We start from the raw sequence: 14,788 nt of genomic DNA on the forward strand, positions 1-14,788 counted from the left end.
TCAAGAGACGCTTTTCCTAGTTTGACCTAATCTGGCACCTAGCTGTTAACAATGTTGGATTAGGAGCCTGCCAATTATAGATAAAGCAACTGCCAGTGTAAGATGAGTTTTAGAAATGTAGAATTTATATTCCTCTTGGCCACATTTACTTTTGTGTTAAATAATGGAAGTAGCTAATTAAATGGCATCTTATCTAACACACAGCAGACTGATGGTAGTGAATTATTTTGGTCTTCACTGGTTTGATTATAGCAATCAGAATTTTTGGCATGTATTTTGGCATTTACTTTAAGGCATGTTTAAAAGAAAACTTTCAACAGCATGAAACAAAAAAAGTGTTCAACAGAAAGCCTGTATTTAAACATGCTAATGAAATCATCTCTCAGTAACAGTGGCGTGATAGTCATGCTAGTCCCAGCATATCAAGATATCATCTATGAAGTGATTTAAAGATAATGGAGAATATTTCTTTAAATAATCATGTCTATGACTACCCCATTACTTTAACATAGCAGATAATAACTTTTGTTCTTTAAAATGGAAACTGTGCAATAGTCCTGATGAACGGATAGCAGACCCAAAATTTAACTTGCTTTTTCTCTCTTGTTTTCTTGTAAGTCCCTAGTAGAAAAACATTTATACTTTAGGAGTTTTCTCACACATTTCCACTGCAAGACTATTTGAGTTAGGCATTCTCTGAATGCTCCAGCCTACTATATCTATGCTAAATTCACCATTAGCAATTTCATGCTTCAGGGAGAGCACATCTAGGATAAAGAATATAATGAGATTAATAGTTGCTAAATAGTATCTAAGCTGGTTAGAGCTGCAGGCCTGAGTACAATTTCCTTACTCTGTCTTGGTGTTTGTTGTTAACTGCCGATAGATCTTTCAGAAAGTAACACACAGATATAGTTTTGCCTGATGTCTTGGTTTTGGAACTATGCTAAGATTCTCACATTGTTCCTCTAAGTCACTAATTACATTGATAGCCTAAATATAAAACTCTGAGGTCAAATCTGGCTGTTTCCAGCATTTTCCCTACAGCTGAATTAGTTTCAGCTTCTGAAGTGAGGTAAAAGTCTGCTTTACAGAGTTTATTAAAACATGTCAAACTGAAGTTTACAAGGTTATCCTGTTACAGATAAAAGATCTTATGGCACTTGGGGCTGTATTAGGCCATAAGCATTCATATTTCTTTCCATTACAAATTTAGACTATTTCATAAAAGAGTGTGGGTACTTGCAAAAAAACTCCTTGCATTTTGACAAAAATTAACTAGTGCATCTATATTAAATATATAGGAAACAAATTAACTTGATTTCTCCATTTGAGTTACCAATATACACAGTTCAATTCTGACATTTTTCATAATATAGCAAGAGATCCAAATTTTAATTGTGACTTTACCCTGCCAATAAAAATCAGTATACAATTTGATAGCAACATTTGACATATTTAAAGGCTTGGTGTTTGAAATTAAATTAAAAAAATTATGCCTTTCAGCTTTTTTAAATAATATGATTTTCACTTCACAGTTTTGAAGGAATGTTTACATTGCCATTAGATTGGAGGTCATTAGACATTTTTGTATGTGGTTTCAACTCCTTAGTGCTATATACCTTTTTTTTTCAGAGGTAAGTGTGGAACAAAATAAGGATGACAAGCAGAGAGATTATAAACCTATACAAAGGTTTAGTTTTTCCACTTCTCCAAACTGCCTGCAGTTTCAGCAGTTTTCAGAATCAATACCATTAAAGAGTTACTTTAGGGACGTGTGTACACACCATTGTTTTTTATTATGTAATACAGCCAGTATCACAAATATTCACTAACAAAATTTGAATCTAATAATCTTTCCATTCATAAAATCACTGTCGAACTTACAGTGAATACAAAACATGATAAATGTTTGCGAATAGTCTTTTTCTCTTCTCTTGAGTGTTGCCTAAAAACAACATGCTTCAGAGACTGTATGTTGCAATAGAGGCATAACTAGTCAACAATCTGATTACACAGGCAACCACTCACCATGTACAAACAGGAGAACTTGTGTGTGTGTTTTGGAAAATACTGACAACATATAAACCTGAGTTCAGAGAATCAGAGCAGACCTAACAAGCAAATACCTATTCATCTAGAATGGTCATGTGAAAATTCAATAATCTCATCACTAACAACTTTCTGACGTTGTTTTTCTGACGTATTCTAAAAAACCAATTCTCTCTCTCTAAGCCAAGCCAGTCCAGTAGGGATTATTTGATTGAATTGATGAGGAAAGATTGCGGTGCTGTACTTCAACCCACCTTTCACTGCTATGTATTTATCTGGGAGGCAGCAAGCAAACTCACACAATGAACAAACCCAGGAGCATTCCATAAGGCATACAGAGGCTCTAAGGACAAGTTTAGATCCTATTTCAAGGATGACTGGTCTAAAAATCTACGTAATATTATCCCCAAAACATTCTGTTCTTTTCTTTTAAGGAAACAGCTCAGAATCCTTAAGTTATTGCCTTCTGTATGAAAATCAGATAGCCTCATGAGCCAACTAATCAGCATTCTTCTTTTCTATAACTGAAATAGAATTATTAAATAGTTTAATGCAAAAAAGAGGTTCACCTATGATCTATTATACTTGCAATGAATACAGTTAACATTCTGGATGATAAATACTTGATTGCTTTTCAATATCTTAATTTTTTTGCCCATGTGACTTTTTTTGGTCAAATTCAATTACAAATCACTTGAATAGATATGCTTTTATTTTTTTCTTTTGGTACTCTTTTTTCTAACTTACCTAATTAGGAACAATTAATTATAATATCTTTTCCTGAATAATTTTGTCTTACATTCCTTACAATCATTGACCATCACATCAATGTTCTTTTAAGACATATTCACATTTTCTGTTCAATTTTGCTAACAAAAAGCCACTGATTTCTTAAATTATTTGTATTACAGTTAGCAACACCAATTATGTGCTTCGATGTCACTTGAGGAACAACCTGTAATAATCATCTGTAAAAGTATTAACTTCAAATACTAGTCACATAGCACTCAGTAAGATTACAAAATATATCTGTGTTAGTCCTTGCTATATGGGATTATGAAATGGGACAATATCTAGCAATCATGCCTCTCCGATTATAATGTGCAGGTTTTCAGCTTGGTGTATAAGAAGCTGGAAGATTTTCAAAATTAAAGGTAAAAAATGCTTTTTTAACTACATTAGCCAAGTATTGCCTGAAATTCTTTTTTACATCATTAAAATTCATAGAGATTGCTACAGCTTTGCTCACTCTTTGGGAAGTTCCATTAGGCAAAACATTAGTCATGGTAAGATGTGCCTCTAAACACAAAGATGCAATTTCATTTTAACACACATTGCCATAACCTTTTTGTTTGTATTTTTTCTTCTACGAAAATGGTTCATGAAGTTGAGAAAAGACAAACACAGTGCTAGAATACACTTTTGTTATGTCTGTGAATTGCACTGTATCCAATGGGAGCATTACATTAATATTGAGCTGAAATTATCCATTTTTATGCCTCTTTATTCAGCAGCAAAAATGACCAAATCTACTGTTAGATTTTTTTAAAGATATTCGCACTTAAAGAATTTATTAATACAGTACATAAAAATATTTTTATAAAAAAGGACAACTAAGCTCTTTGTCTTTTATATTGTACAATTTCTCATAACTTTTTCAGATTCCCTCTCAGCAAAGATACACTAACTTGACAGTTTTGTCAGGCTTGTGTACACTGTGTATTTTTTAATGTATGTCATGTATCCAGTGGATAAATGAGTCCAGAAATGTTCATCTGTGGGATTAGGTAAGTAATTTTGCTATTTACTTTAGTGAGCTACCATGCTGAAGTAATTCACGTTGCTGAGTGTAGGCTACAGCTGTTTCTAATTCCAGTCAGATATTTACCTCTCTCTGTCCGGGGAGTAGTGGTCATCTATAACACGGTGTCTGTCCATTCGGTTCAGGGTATTGTAATGCACAGGAGTAGATCGAGTCCCTCGTGGTCCCTGATCCACATTCCGACTAAGGATAAAAGACATCAGATTCTGAGTTCTGGGTGAGCCTGGACCACATCCTCTCACTGGTTTGTACAGACAATTATTAGCAAACATGGTGGTAATGAGATGTGTTAGCTGACCTATCTTTTGTATACTTTTACTCTCACATAATTTCAGATCTCATGATAAAAAAATTTTCTCCTACAGAAAAAGGTGCTAAATCCATGCTAGGGATAGGGTTTTTTTCTTTTGTTTCAATGTTTGTTTGTTCTGGAAATGAGAGGATAAGATTTTTTTTTAAATTAAAAAGGTTAATTTTAGAGAAAATTTCATTACTCTTTCCAGACTAGTACCTTCAAGGAAAATTTCCTTTCTAGCTGAAACATACACTGTAAAGAATATTCCATGAGCTCTTGAGTTTGGCTATGCTATAAAGATGTAAACTGTAGCAAGACCCAATGAGGACTCTTGGCTGTTACAGCAGAGTGCAGCCTGCTGAAAACCATTGTCATCTGAATTAAACAACAGATGCTTGTTTTGCACTGCTAAGCTTATTCTGTAATCTCACTAGAATAGAATCTGAAAAAGAACTGTTTAATTAGGTATAAGTGGTACACATAGTGCAGGCTTCATTAAAGAGCACCAATCACCTTTACAGTTTTGTACTATTTGAGACCAAAGCTTTGCCCATAGATTGCTTTACCCAGTTTAACCATTAACACCTACTGATACACACTAACTTCACTTTTCCTGCTCTGTAAAACAAATCCACAAGAATAGGAAGACAGAAAGACATCAGTTAACTGTAATAATTTTGGATAATTAAAACATAATTGTTTTGTGCAGATTTGAAAATAAGAGTTTGCATGCTTCCCTCCACACAAATTCAAATTTTTGACCAATAAATTCTTCTGCCTCCTGTCCTTTTCTGCAGTCTTCCCTAATATGTGACTCTTTTTTTTTTTTTCATTTTTAAACCATTCAGTTCCTGTGTCCTTCCTTGTCACTTTGTCTACCCTTTTGGTACTGTCATCCTTATCCTTTGTCATTTGCCAGTCCCTGATTAGTGTTAACCTGTATGTGTATCCTTCACTGCTGCTGCCATGCTGTTGTTTATTTCTGCATATAAGTGCTATGAAGATGTTGCACTACACAAACTTTTGCCTTCAGCTCTACTTCATTTCTCCACTCTGGCTTTCGTGAAGCCAAATATAAAGCTTACTCTGGCTAGTAAACTTCATATTTTCCATATTAAAAGTGAGTATAATTCTTCTACCTTTTACTCTGCAACTCTTTCCTGCAACTTCTTCTCTGTACGTGTTTTAGCCCCCTTATTTATACCAAAGTGACAGAAAATTCAGTATAGCCTTTACCCTGCCATTTGGACTCTTTCATGTACATTTGTACTCTAAAACAGACATTGAAAGGGCTCCTCTGCTGTTCTTCGTTAACTTTTTTACTTTTCCCAACAACTAATTCTCACTCTTCCTTTCTGAATTCTAGTTTCTGTCTGACCCTTTTCCTCAGGGTCTCTTTTTGTTCAGATTAAAAAAAAAATCCTTCGTTTTTTTTTCTGTCTATAGCATTATCATATTTTACCCATTTCTTCCTTTGACTTAAATATTTAAGCTTTCTCAAAGGTGTCATTTCTTTGCAAAACTTCCCAAAGATCTGACCTTTGCTGTCTGCCCACACAATCAAAACTCTTACCTAAACTCTGATTATAAGCCTTAATCCTGAAAACTTAGTACCATCCTGTCTGCTCAAATCACTTTCAATAAAACTGTGTTATTGGCTTATTGTTCTAAATAAATAATTCCTTCTTTAAATTTCTGTATTATACCAGATTCTGACTTCATGCTGCTTTTTTAAAATCCTACACAACTGTATTTCTTCTACTTCAAAGTGTTACTACTATTTCAGTTCTGTTTCGCTCTGCTAAGGATGCTTTTGTCAGCCAGATTTACTATTTAACAGAAAATTACATACTTTCTCCAATGAAATTTGTTCTATAAGAAAAGTTGCTTTCACAACATATGTCTTCACTCCTTTGGAACTTTCTTACAGTTGACAGAACATGTATGGAGCAACCAGATAACAGGTAAGCAGGTGAAAAGGTATAATTGCAGGTAGTGATGGTAGAGAATAATGAGCGTCCTACTAAATTTACCACACCATTTCAGCCTAGCCACTTTCTATAGTCACCTGCATCTTGCTTTTTCAAATGCACAGTCTTAGACAAAGCTAAACATGATGTTGTTCAGTGCCTGCCACAGTCTAAACTCCATTCTGATCTACAGAGAGAATAATAGTCCATTAAATATATTAGCTGAAAACACTACAAGAGAAGTAATAATTTCTTGTCAGCTCCTATGCAACGTGGCTTTGGTGGAGTTTATTAACAAAGTCCAGTAGAAGGACTGAGGGCTGCAAAATGGCTTCTAAGATGTAACAGCAGCTTGCACTTCTATGGCCCAAGAGCTCCTGCCTGCAGAGGCATCAATCAGTAACTGGGAGATCTCTGGGCGTGCAGCATGCTTACTGCAGTTAGAACATGTCTATAGCAGCACATGCATAACAAATTCAACTAAACATGGTGCAAATGTGATTAACAATGCTTATAGCTTTGACACACCTGGATTTTCATTAGAAATAAAAAAGGCATTTCTGTAACCCAAAGATTATGCTTCTTTTCTACAAACTCCCAAGTTCTGGCAACCTAATTCTCTGGGCTCTATGAGTCCTCAAAGAAATTATTTGGTGTGTGGGCAGGGAAATACTATATAAATAATGCATTTGAACGTGACATTGTAGGAAACAGCTGAAATGTTTTTCTCTGTAAGTTCAAAATTGTATTTAAAAATTTAGCTTTAGGAAACTCAGGAAGCAAGAAACATTTCATACACATAAAGAAATGCAAAATTACAAGAAAATGAAAAGAATGATGTTAGACAAGTCTTAATTACTAGCTTGGGTAAAAGTTCTGCCCAAAATGCAAACAGCATGCATGCACACACAAACACACACACACAAAGAGATTTTGCTCACATTTATGTCTATATCCAAGAAAAATAACTCCAGGAGATTTAGGATAGGCAATTACTTAGACTGAAATCAGTGTAGTAGAAATCAGAATAGGCCCCTCTGTGTCTACAGTTTATGTCTCATTTAAAGTCAGGCTGTATTTATGTACGGTTTTAGACTTCAAGTAGAAACTTACAGTTTCTGCCTGTTAGCTGTCTGTGATGATATGGGATAATTTGGGATCCTAATACTTCACTAATGCAAAAGGTTATTATTTAGTCTGTATCTGTTAGAGGAAATGGTAAGTAAACGCATAAGAGAATATGAAGCCAAAAGAATTTTAAGCTAACAGAAAGAACAAAGATAACAGAAAGGAAAGCAGAAAACAAGAGAATCAGAATGGCTGTAGAAGAAAGGGATACACACATGTACCTGACTGGAAATATTGGATACCAGATATTCAGTATTAAATGTGAATTGTGAACATTATAGGCAAAGGAAAAAAGTTCCTCTTTTATTCCAGCTGAATTATAACAGCTGGAAACCTACCCATACACAGTGACAAAAATGCTGGAAAACAGGCTTCGTTCCCCTTTACATCTATCCTGCTTCCTCTTAAGAAAGTTTATCAGTGCAGGAAAATTCTTAATTCTGGCTTAAACAGTATATTCAATCAAGTAGCACTCATTATCCAAAATGGCTAGCTTTTGGAAGAAACATCCTAATCTTTTTTTCACAAGATAACTATTTATCAGAGGCTTTCTAAGATCAGTTGACATTTTTCAGTATAAAATTGTATGTGTGTCAATTTATTCTTGATGCTTTAAAAGTTTGAAAAAAATAGTAGAAAGAAAGCTACTACAGGCAGGAGGTATAGCTCTCCCAGAACCTTAATTCTATGCAGACAAAAGGGTTGAAAACAGCCACTGACAAATGAATGCTAAGATGTCAAACCATCACATGCTATAAAACATGTGACCTTCTAAATACCTCTTGAAAATTAAAATCTGGAGAAATATTTTTCTTTCCTTAGATTGGAATGTACTGATTTTTGATGAAAAATAAGACAAAATTAGGTGAATTTTTGCACATCATTATAATGTAAGAAAAAACATTATCGGCTTTAGATAATTTCATAAGATCTAACTAATTCATTGTGATTTTGAAAGCCTGGAGATGCTTTTCAGTATTGTTACAGGATCAATACCACTTAAATTTATGTACCTGCATAGTTAAATAACGATTTACCTTTGTGGGGGAGGGACACTGGGAGACCACGATCTAGTCCGTCCTATACTATCTCCACGGTGAGGGGACCCTGATCGAGAGCAATGATTAGACGACATAACTTGTTCTGGCACTGATAGCGTTGAACTTTGAAGATCTCTCCCGTTATGTCGATAATCTAAAAAGAAATGCAAATATTCAATGAATCTGAAATTGCACTTTTTATTTTCCTACTACATCTGTAGTAGTTAGAAGTATGATAAAAGATGGAATTTGATCAAGAATGTTATCATGTCTTCTTGTTTTTTGTAATAAAAAATGCATACATAAAGTTGATTCCTGTTGTTATGCTTAATTTAAGTACAGCTATAGTTCCTATAGTTATATTTTCAAAGTATAGAAATAAATTGCTATGCACCAAACTGGGGATTTATGATAACCAAAATATCCAAATTTACCATTTATTTGTGGTCAATATGATGCATTAATAATAAAAGTAATAAACCTGACCTGTTTCTATAGAATAACATACAAAATGAATTATTGCATTTTCTAATTACAATTGTACTGTAACAATTGTGTATGATATACTTCAAACAGAAATGTCCACAATTAAAAACTAATCCAAAGTTCAGTTTAAAAATTTGGGATAGGAAACTACTACAGGGTTAAATATAGAGTTTGGGTTCAAGAAAGATTTGTATTTCAGAAACAATTAAAGTAACAATGACTCAATGACATCATATTTCACTCACTGGTCTGAACTTAAACAACATGATTCCTTCACAAATATATGAGCTAAGGCCACACAGACACCTGCTTACATCCTGCAGCTAATCTTGAATTAGGATAATAGAAGGCATAAATGGTCTAAGCAAAAGCCTTCCCAATTGTAATAGCTTTAAAAAGCCATCACATGGCCATTTTGCATAGGCTTTTAAGAAAAATCTTTTTACAAAGCTGGATGTATTAAAGTGACTGCCTGCATCAAATTGAAAAAGATTAATTCACTGTCCCAGGGTACAATACTCTCTCTGAAAAAAAGATGCCAGATATACAGCAGTTTCAAAGAAGTTTTCCCAAATTTTGTGAAGATCAAATTAATATACGATGGTAAGAAATGGAAGAATTGCAAATCTTAACCTGATTATGTTTTGCAGAAATAGGTCTTCAAAGAGTTCCTGGTGGCTATGACAACTGATATAATTGGCTTTTTGTTCTGAAGACAGCAACCAAGTAATGAATATTTAGAGATCCACCTGGCACTAGAAAAATTCTGGCTCATAAAACTATACTTCTTTTCCCATGAGAAGCTTCTGAGAGTCCAAGAGTATTTGGTCTTCTACTCCAGACTGTTCATAGTTTTCTTCCTGGAAAATGTTCAGTAAGCACCTAAGCAAAACCTCATTAATTCAGTCCATTTTATGGTTCCAAGAATGTTTGATACTTCCAGCTGAGTATTCCTATTTATTGTGTGTCCTTAGGACCAAGGATATGTATGAACCACTCTAATTCATAAATAACTTCTTCCTCCTATGTTTAGGTCTAAGCTACTTTGTGTGTGTGTGTGTGTGTGTGTATGTGTGTACATAAAGGGGAAAAAATAGCACATCATCACGACATTACATTAATATAACGCTGAGGATCAAATACTCCCTCGTCACTTCAAAGCAATCAAGTCATGTTACGTATAGTCTCAGTTGAGAGCCAGTAATGAATTACGGACTTTTATCCTGTGTATGAAGTACACTTATTAGCATACACACTGATACAGCATATAAGGACCAGTGCAGCACAGTTCTGGTTGAAATCACTGAAGGAGAGACAGGGGGAGTTTTATCTGTGTTTGAAACAGGGTGTTGTTCACTAACCAGTCAAGTACAAAGATATTGGTATAACAAAGACATTTTCACCTCTGAAGAGAAACAATGCTAACTTTAATTAAGATGAAAGGCCATAACGTCTGGTGGATAAAAGGGAATATAAGTTTAGGCTAATTACAGGACTCCCACGTCAAATTAAAGGGGAAATCAGCTGGAAGAAACAGAGTGAGCTGTGATCAAGGCATATAAATAAAGGAAAGAGCTATCTTTTTTAACCAACTCATCATGTAAATAGTTTATTTTCTCTTTCATTTCTTATTTATCTTATAAATATTTTAAACTTGTTTTGTCTATGTCAGGTATTGTAACTGAATGTTTTCATCTGAATTCAGTCTCAACTTTGCTTTTCTTAAGTGCCACCTTACTGCAACCGGATATCAACAAGGTATTCATCAAAAAGGGCTATCCCAATCTATAAAGGGGGCAATTAACTACACTCCTGAAGACATCCACTGGAGTACCAAGCATATAACCCCTCAGTCCAGCCACACAAGACATGTTGAGAGCTGGAACCAAGGGGTCAGCAGTGTTTCTCAGCAACTGGTGGTACATAGGAAAACTTTTCTAGAGTGTGGTAAGTTATCAAGGTAGCCTTAAGCCCATTGTGTCTATAGAATGGGTCACAGCAAAAAGAATACAGTATAAATTAATCTTAATACAAACACAATCAAATTTATTGTGTGAGGCACAGCATGAACAGCATGTTTACTAAAAGGGCAAGAAATTCAGACCCAGATATATGGACAATTAGTAAAGTATAGAAGATGTCTGAATAAAGTTTTTGCAAGTCTGTCTGGAAATCAATAGACTGCAATTCTCCAATTCTTTAACCAAAAGAGAAAAAGCTAAAGTAACAGCTGAAAGCTCAATAATGTTAAAATAAAAATGCAACAAAGCAATAACAAATTTCTTAATTAAGCAAATCCATGAGATATGTGACAGTTTTATACACTAAACAAATTATTGTCCTCAATACAAAAATAATGCACCAAGAACTCCTTCTTATTGATAAAACCAGCTTTTCTAGATAGAGTAGGGAAAGGACATATGAGATATTTATTTTAATTTGCCCGGAAGCTGGAAGAACATGAAATGTACTGCAGAGCACAGAGAGGTGGAAAATTAGGAGGATCATTTTGCAGATTCTTTGAAGACTCTGGTCAAGATGTCACCAAAAGAAAAATTTTATAGGTAAGAAACAGGCAACCAAGGGAATACAAGAGACCTGTGAAGAGCTTTGTAGACCACCATCCGCTACCCCAGAGAGCAAAAGAGCTATAAGCAACTCTGAGAGTTAAGACCACAAGTGAGAGCTCTGCAGACTGTTTTTGGACAGACTAGAAGGTATTTTCTCTATTCTTAAGTGTTTTTTTTTATATTTTACTGATTTTAATTTATGGTTTATATCACTAAGACAACAAGCTATGTTTTTCACTGAACTGATTAAAAGGCATTGTGTACAGAGTAAGAAATGTACTGAAACAACCAGCAGTTATTATGCTATGATATCACACCATATACTGAAATAAAACAATACCCCAAACCCATATTTTCTGCAGAGAAGACCAAGTGAAATTGGAATAATTTAGAAAGTATTGTGTTTTTTACTATTACAATAGTTGATTAATTGCAAACAGCATCCTTACAATGCAAAACACACCTTTTCTAATTTCACAGTGAACAACTTATTCCGACAATGTTTAATATTTTCATTAAAAAAACTGAAAAATCTGGAAAATGGCTTATCAGTTATTTTTTCTGATTATGTTAATTGAAAAGTATTGTAAATACCAACAAGAAATAAACAAATATCTAAAGATAATCTTAAAGTGGCAGAAAGGTTTTAATCTTTAAAAGACAACTTGATACATTTGGGGAAATAGGAAGTTATCTCCAGGAGGGCATAATCCGAAAAGACATAGGTGAATAGCAAGTTAGTATGAGTTTATATATAATGAAATAAAAAGCATTATTTACTGTACAAGTACACATGACACAATATTGTCTATTATTATTCTCGTAATCCGTATCTATAGGTATAAAAAGTGCAGCAATGATTCCTAGCATTCTGCATACACAGGGAGCATTTGTAGCATTTGAAGATGAAAAACATAATGAAGAGCAGTAATATGGAGAAATGGGAAAATCCTTCAAAAAAAATCCAACATTTAAATCAACAGTTTTATACAATATTTGGTATGTACAGTAAACACCAAAGTACAAGGGGAATGAGTGATAGCATAAGGTATTCTACCTGAATGAACATAGTGAATGGCAAGGAATTCAAATAATAAAACACAAAAAAAACCCTACTCTGTCTAAAAAATTCCTTGAAGTGAGAACTAGTATGTCAAAATAATTAAATTTATTAAATCCATATAATTAATTACTTTGAAACAAAAAGCCTCTTCCAGCTCTATCTTGTTATTGTAGTTGACCACTTGCACATTATTGTTGCAATAAGCCAAAATATATGACTATCAAATTAAATTGTCAAGTATAATCCTGATTAAAAAATGTTTTACATTAAATTGGAAGCAGACATGCAATGCTTTCTGGTAACTAATATTGGTAGTGCTTCCTTTTCAAAACAATTTCAAAAGGCAGAAACTATCAGCACTCCTAATAATTTTGCATCAACAAAATTAGACATGTTAAGCTCTGTTCGAAGAAACAGATTAATAGCCACTATACTTTGTTGCCAGAAAAAAAATTTTAAAATTTATAATTCACAGAATCACAGAATCACTAAGGTTGCAAAAGACCTGTAAGATCATCAAGTCCAACCATCAACCAACACCACCATGCCCATTAAACCATGTCCCACAATGCCACGTCCACACGTTCCTTGAACACCTCCAATGATGGTGACTCCAATTAATTCGCTCAAAACAAAAACTACTATATTTATAAACTTCTCTTTTGCCAACAGGTCACACATTGAAAAGCGGCAGTTTCAGTACGGCAACCAACTAACATGAGTTAATTCCAAAGTCATCCTTCAGTTTTGTAAAGTGAATGTAGCTTTCTGCCTTGTATCACACTACATATTTTCACTAGCTAGGAGTCAAAGCAACATAGAATGCTATCTCATACTGAAAATAACTATATCAGACTTTCACAGAAGATAACTCTCTGTGAGCATCTGTAGAATTTAATACTTTTATTCAATAAAAATATCCATTTCATAAAGTTGCAATACCAGAAAATATTAACATGTGTTTAATGTGGAGAGAAAGGAGTTTAGGGATAGATCCAGTAAGGTTCTTAGGTTTCTTGAATATAGTCGTTATCATTCCAACACTTTACAGCCAGAACAAAAACTGAACTGTAAAGGAAAAATATTTAAACTGTAAGAAAGTATGAAGAAAATCACGTATTTTAGAAAAATTATCCAAAAAACTACGTGCTGTTAACATAGCCATGTAGATACAGCTCTCAGAAGATGCCATGTTTTGAACTTAGTTGCCAAAATCAAGGATGCAAGGAGGATTCTTCCATCCACTCAGGATCCAAAGCCCTGCATTTTCTCCTGACATAATATATCTTAAAGTATTTTTTAAAAGAATTGAACAGGGATAAGATGAAAACTGTTTTTTCATTTCCTGGGAATCTAAGAAAACTGCTAGGCTTTCATAGGAGCTAACTGGCCACTCACTCAGACTATGCCAGTTCTGAGAAACACATTCAGAGAAAAAGTATGATCATGTACAAAATTTTCAGATCCAAAAGGTTAAGAGCTTAGCAAGTTTCTTGATCGGTTTTGGACTTAAGCAAGTCTGCCTAAAGCCAGCTTTGGCAGATCAAATAGTTCGGAGTTACAGTATCTGTCTTGAAGGCACTTGGTCCAAGTATATCACAGTTTAATGATTCATTGATCTTGCAGTCTTTATATTTATTTAAAAACAAACTTTCTTTATTTATAAAAGTGGAGAATTTTTTAAGTATTAGTTTTTTGTTAAAAATGTAATTAGTTTATTGTTTTATTTACTGTTTTGTTTTTACAAATAAATGTAGATTTCCAAGCCTCAGGGCCAGTGTAATATTTATTTTACTTTCTGAACCTAGAAATCAGAATTGTATAGTTAAAATAAAAGTATAGTTAATTATATCTTTTCTTTTTTAGCATGTGACCACTACTATTCCAGAATGAAACAGTTGTTTGTGCTTGAATCACAGAGACAGCACATGTTGTGTGCCCAGCCAGTGGGATCCACCATGTCTTTATGCTACCCATGCACTGATTTTTTTTCTCCAATTGAAACCAAATTAAAAAGACTGCACATACCAGACTCAACCTTGAGACTTCAACTGGTATGGGATTTCAACCCAAAATTTAGAAAGTCTAAGAAACCACCTTGGATACAGTGGGATACAGCAGGAATATAAAAAGTACCTAAGAAATTGTTTAAGAATGAACTTCACAAGATAAAGTATATTGAGACTCTGATGATACCAAAATAATTGATTCAATCATCTTTCACATGTTTATTCTTTCATTGAATTTCAATGGCTTTTGTTGCATTTACTATTTATCAAATAAAATACTCTGTATATAGGAATTTTGTGCCTTTCATTGACACATGAGCTTCAGAGGAAAGACAAGCAATCTGTGATTACTC

The 14,788-nt window shown here is 33.9% G+C and overlaps 1 protein-coding gene across 40 annotated transcripts in view; it reads right to left on the minus strand.

Annotated features, from left to right (window-relative positions):
- RIMS2 (regulating synaptic membrane exocytosis 2) overlaps positions 1-14,788 on the minus strand; it is a 488,690-nt gene that overhangs the window by 160,365 nt on the left and 313,537 nt on the right. For all 40 annotated transcript variants that reach the window (XM_059815848.1, XM_059815828.1, XM_059815837.1 and 37 more), the window contains 2 exons: positions 8,305-8,461; positions 3,941-4,057 (listed from right to left, as the gene is read on the minus strand). In XM_059815848.1, coding sequence (XP_059671831.1) covers positions 3,941-4,057; positions 8,305-8,461 — 274 coding nt within the window. The remainder of the gene's footprint in view (positions 1-3,940; positions 4,058-8,304; positions 8,462-14,788) is intronic.

The sequence above is a fragment of the Gavia stellata genome, chromosome 3, assembly GCF_030936135.1.
Source record: "Gavia stellata isolate bGavSte3 chromosome 3, bGavSte3.hap2, whole genome shotgun sequence".
In the NCBI taxonomy this organism is placed as follows: Eukaryota; Metazoa; Chordata; class Aves; order Gaviiformes; family Gaviidae; genus Gavia; species Gavia stellata.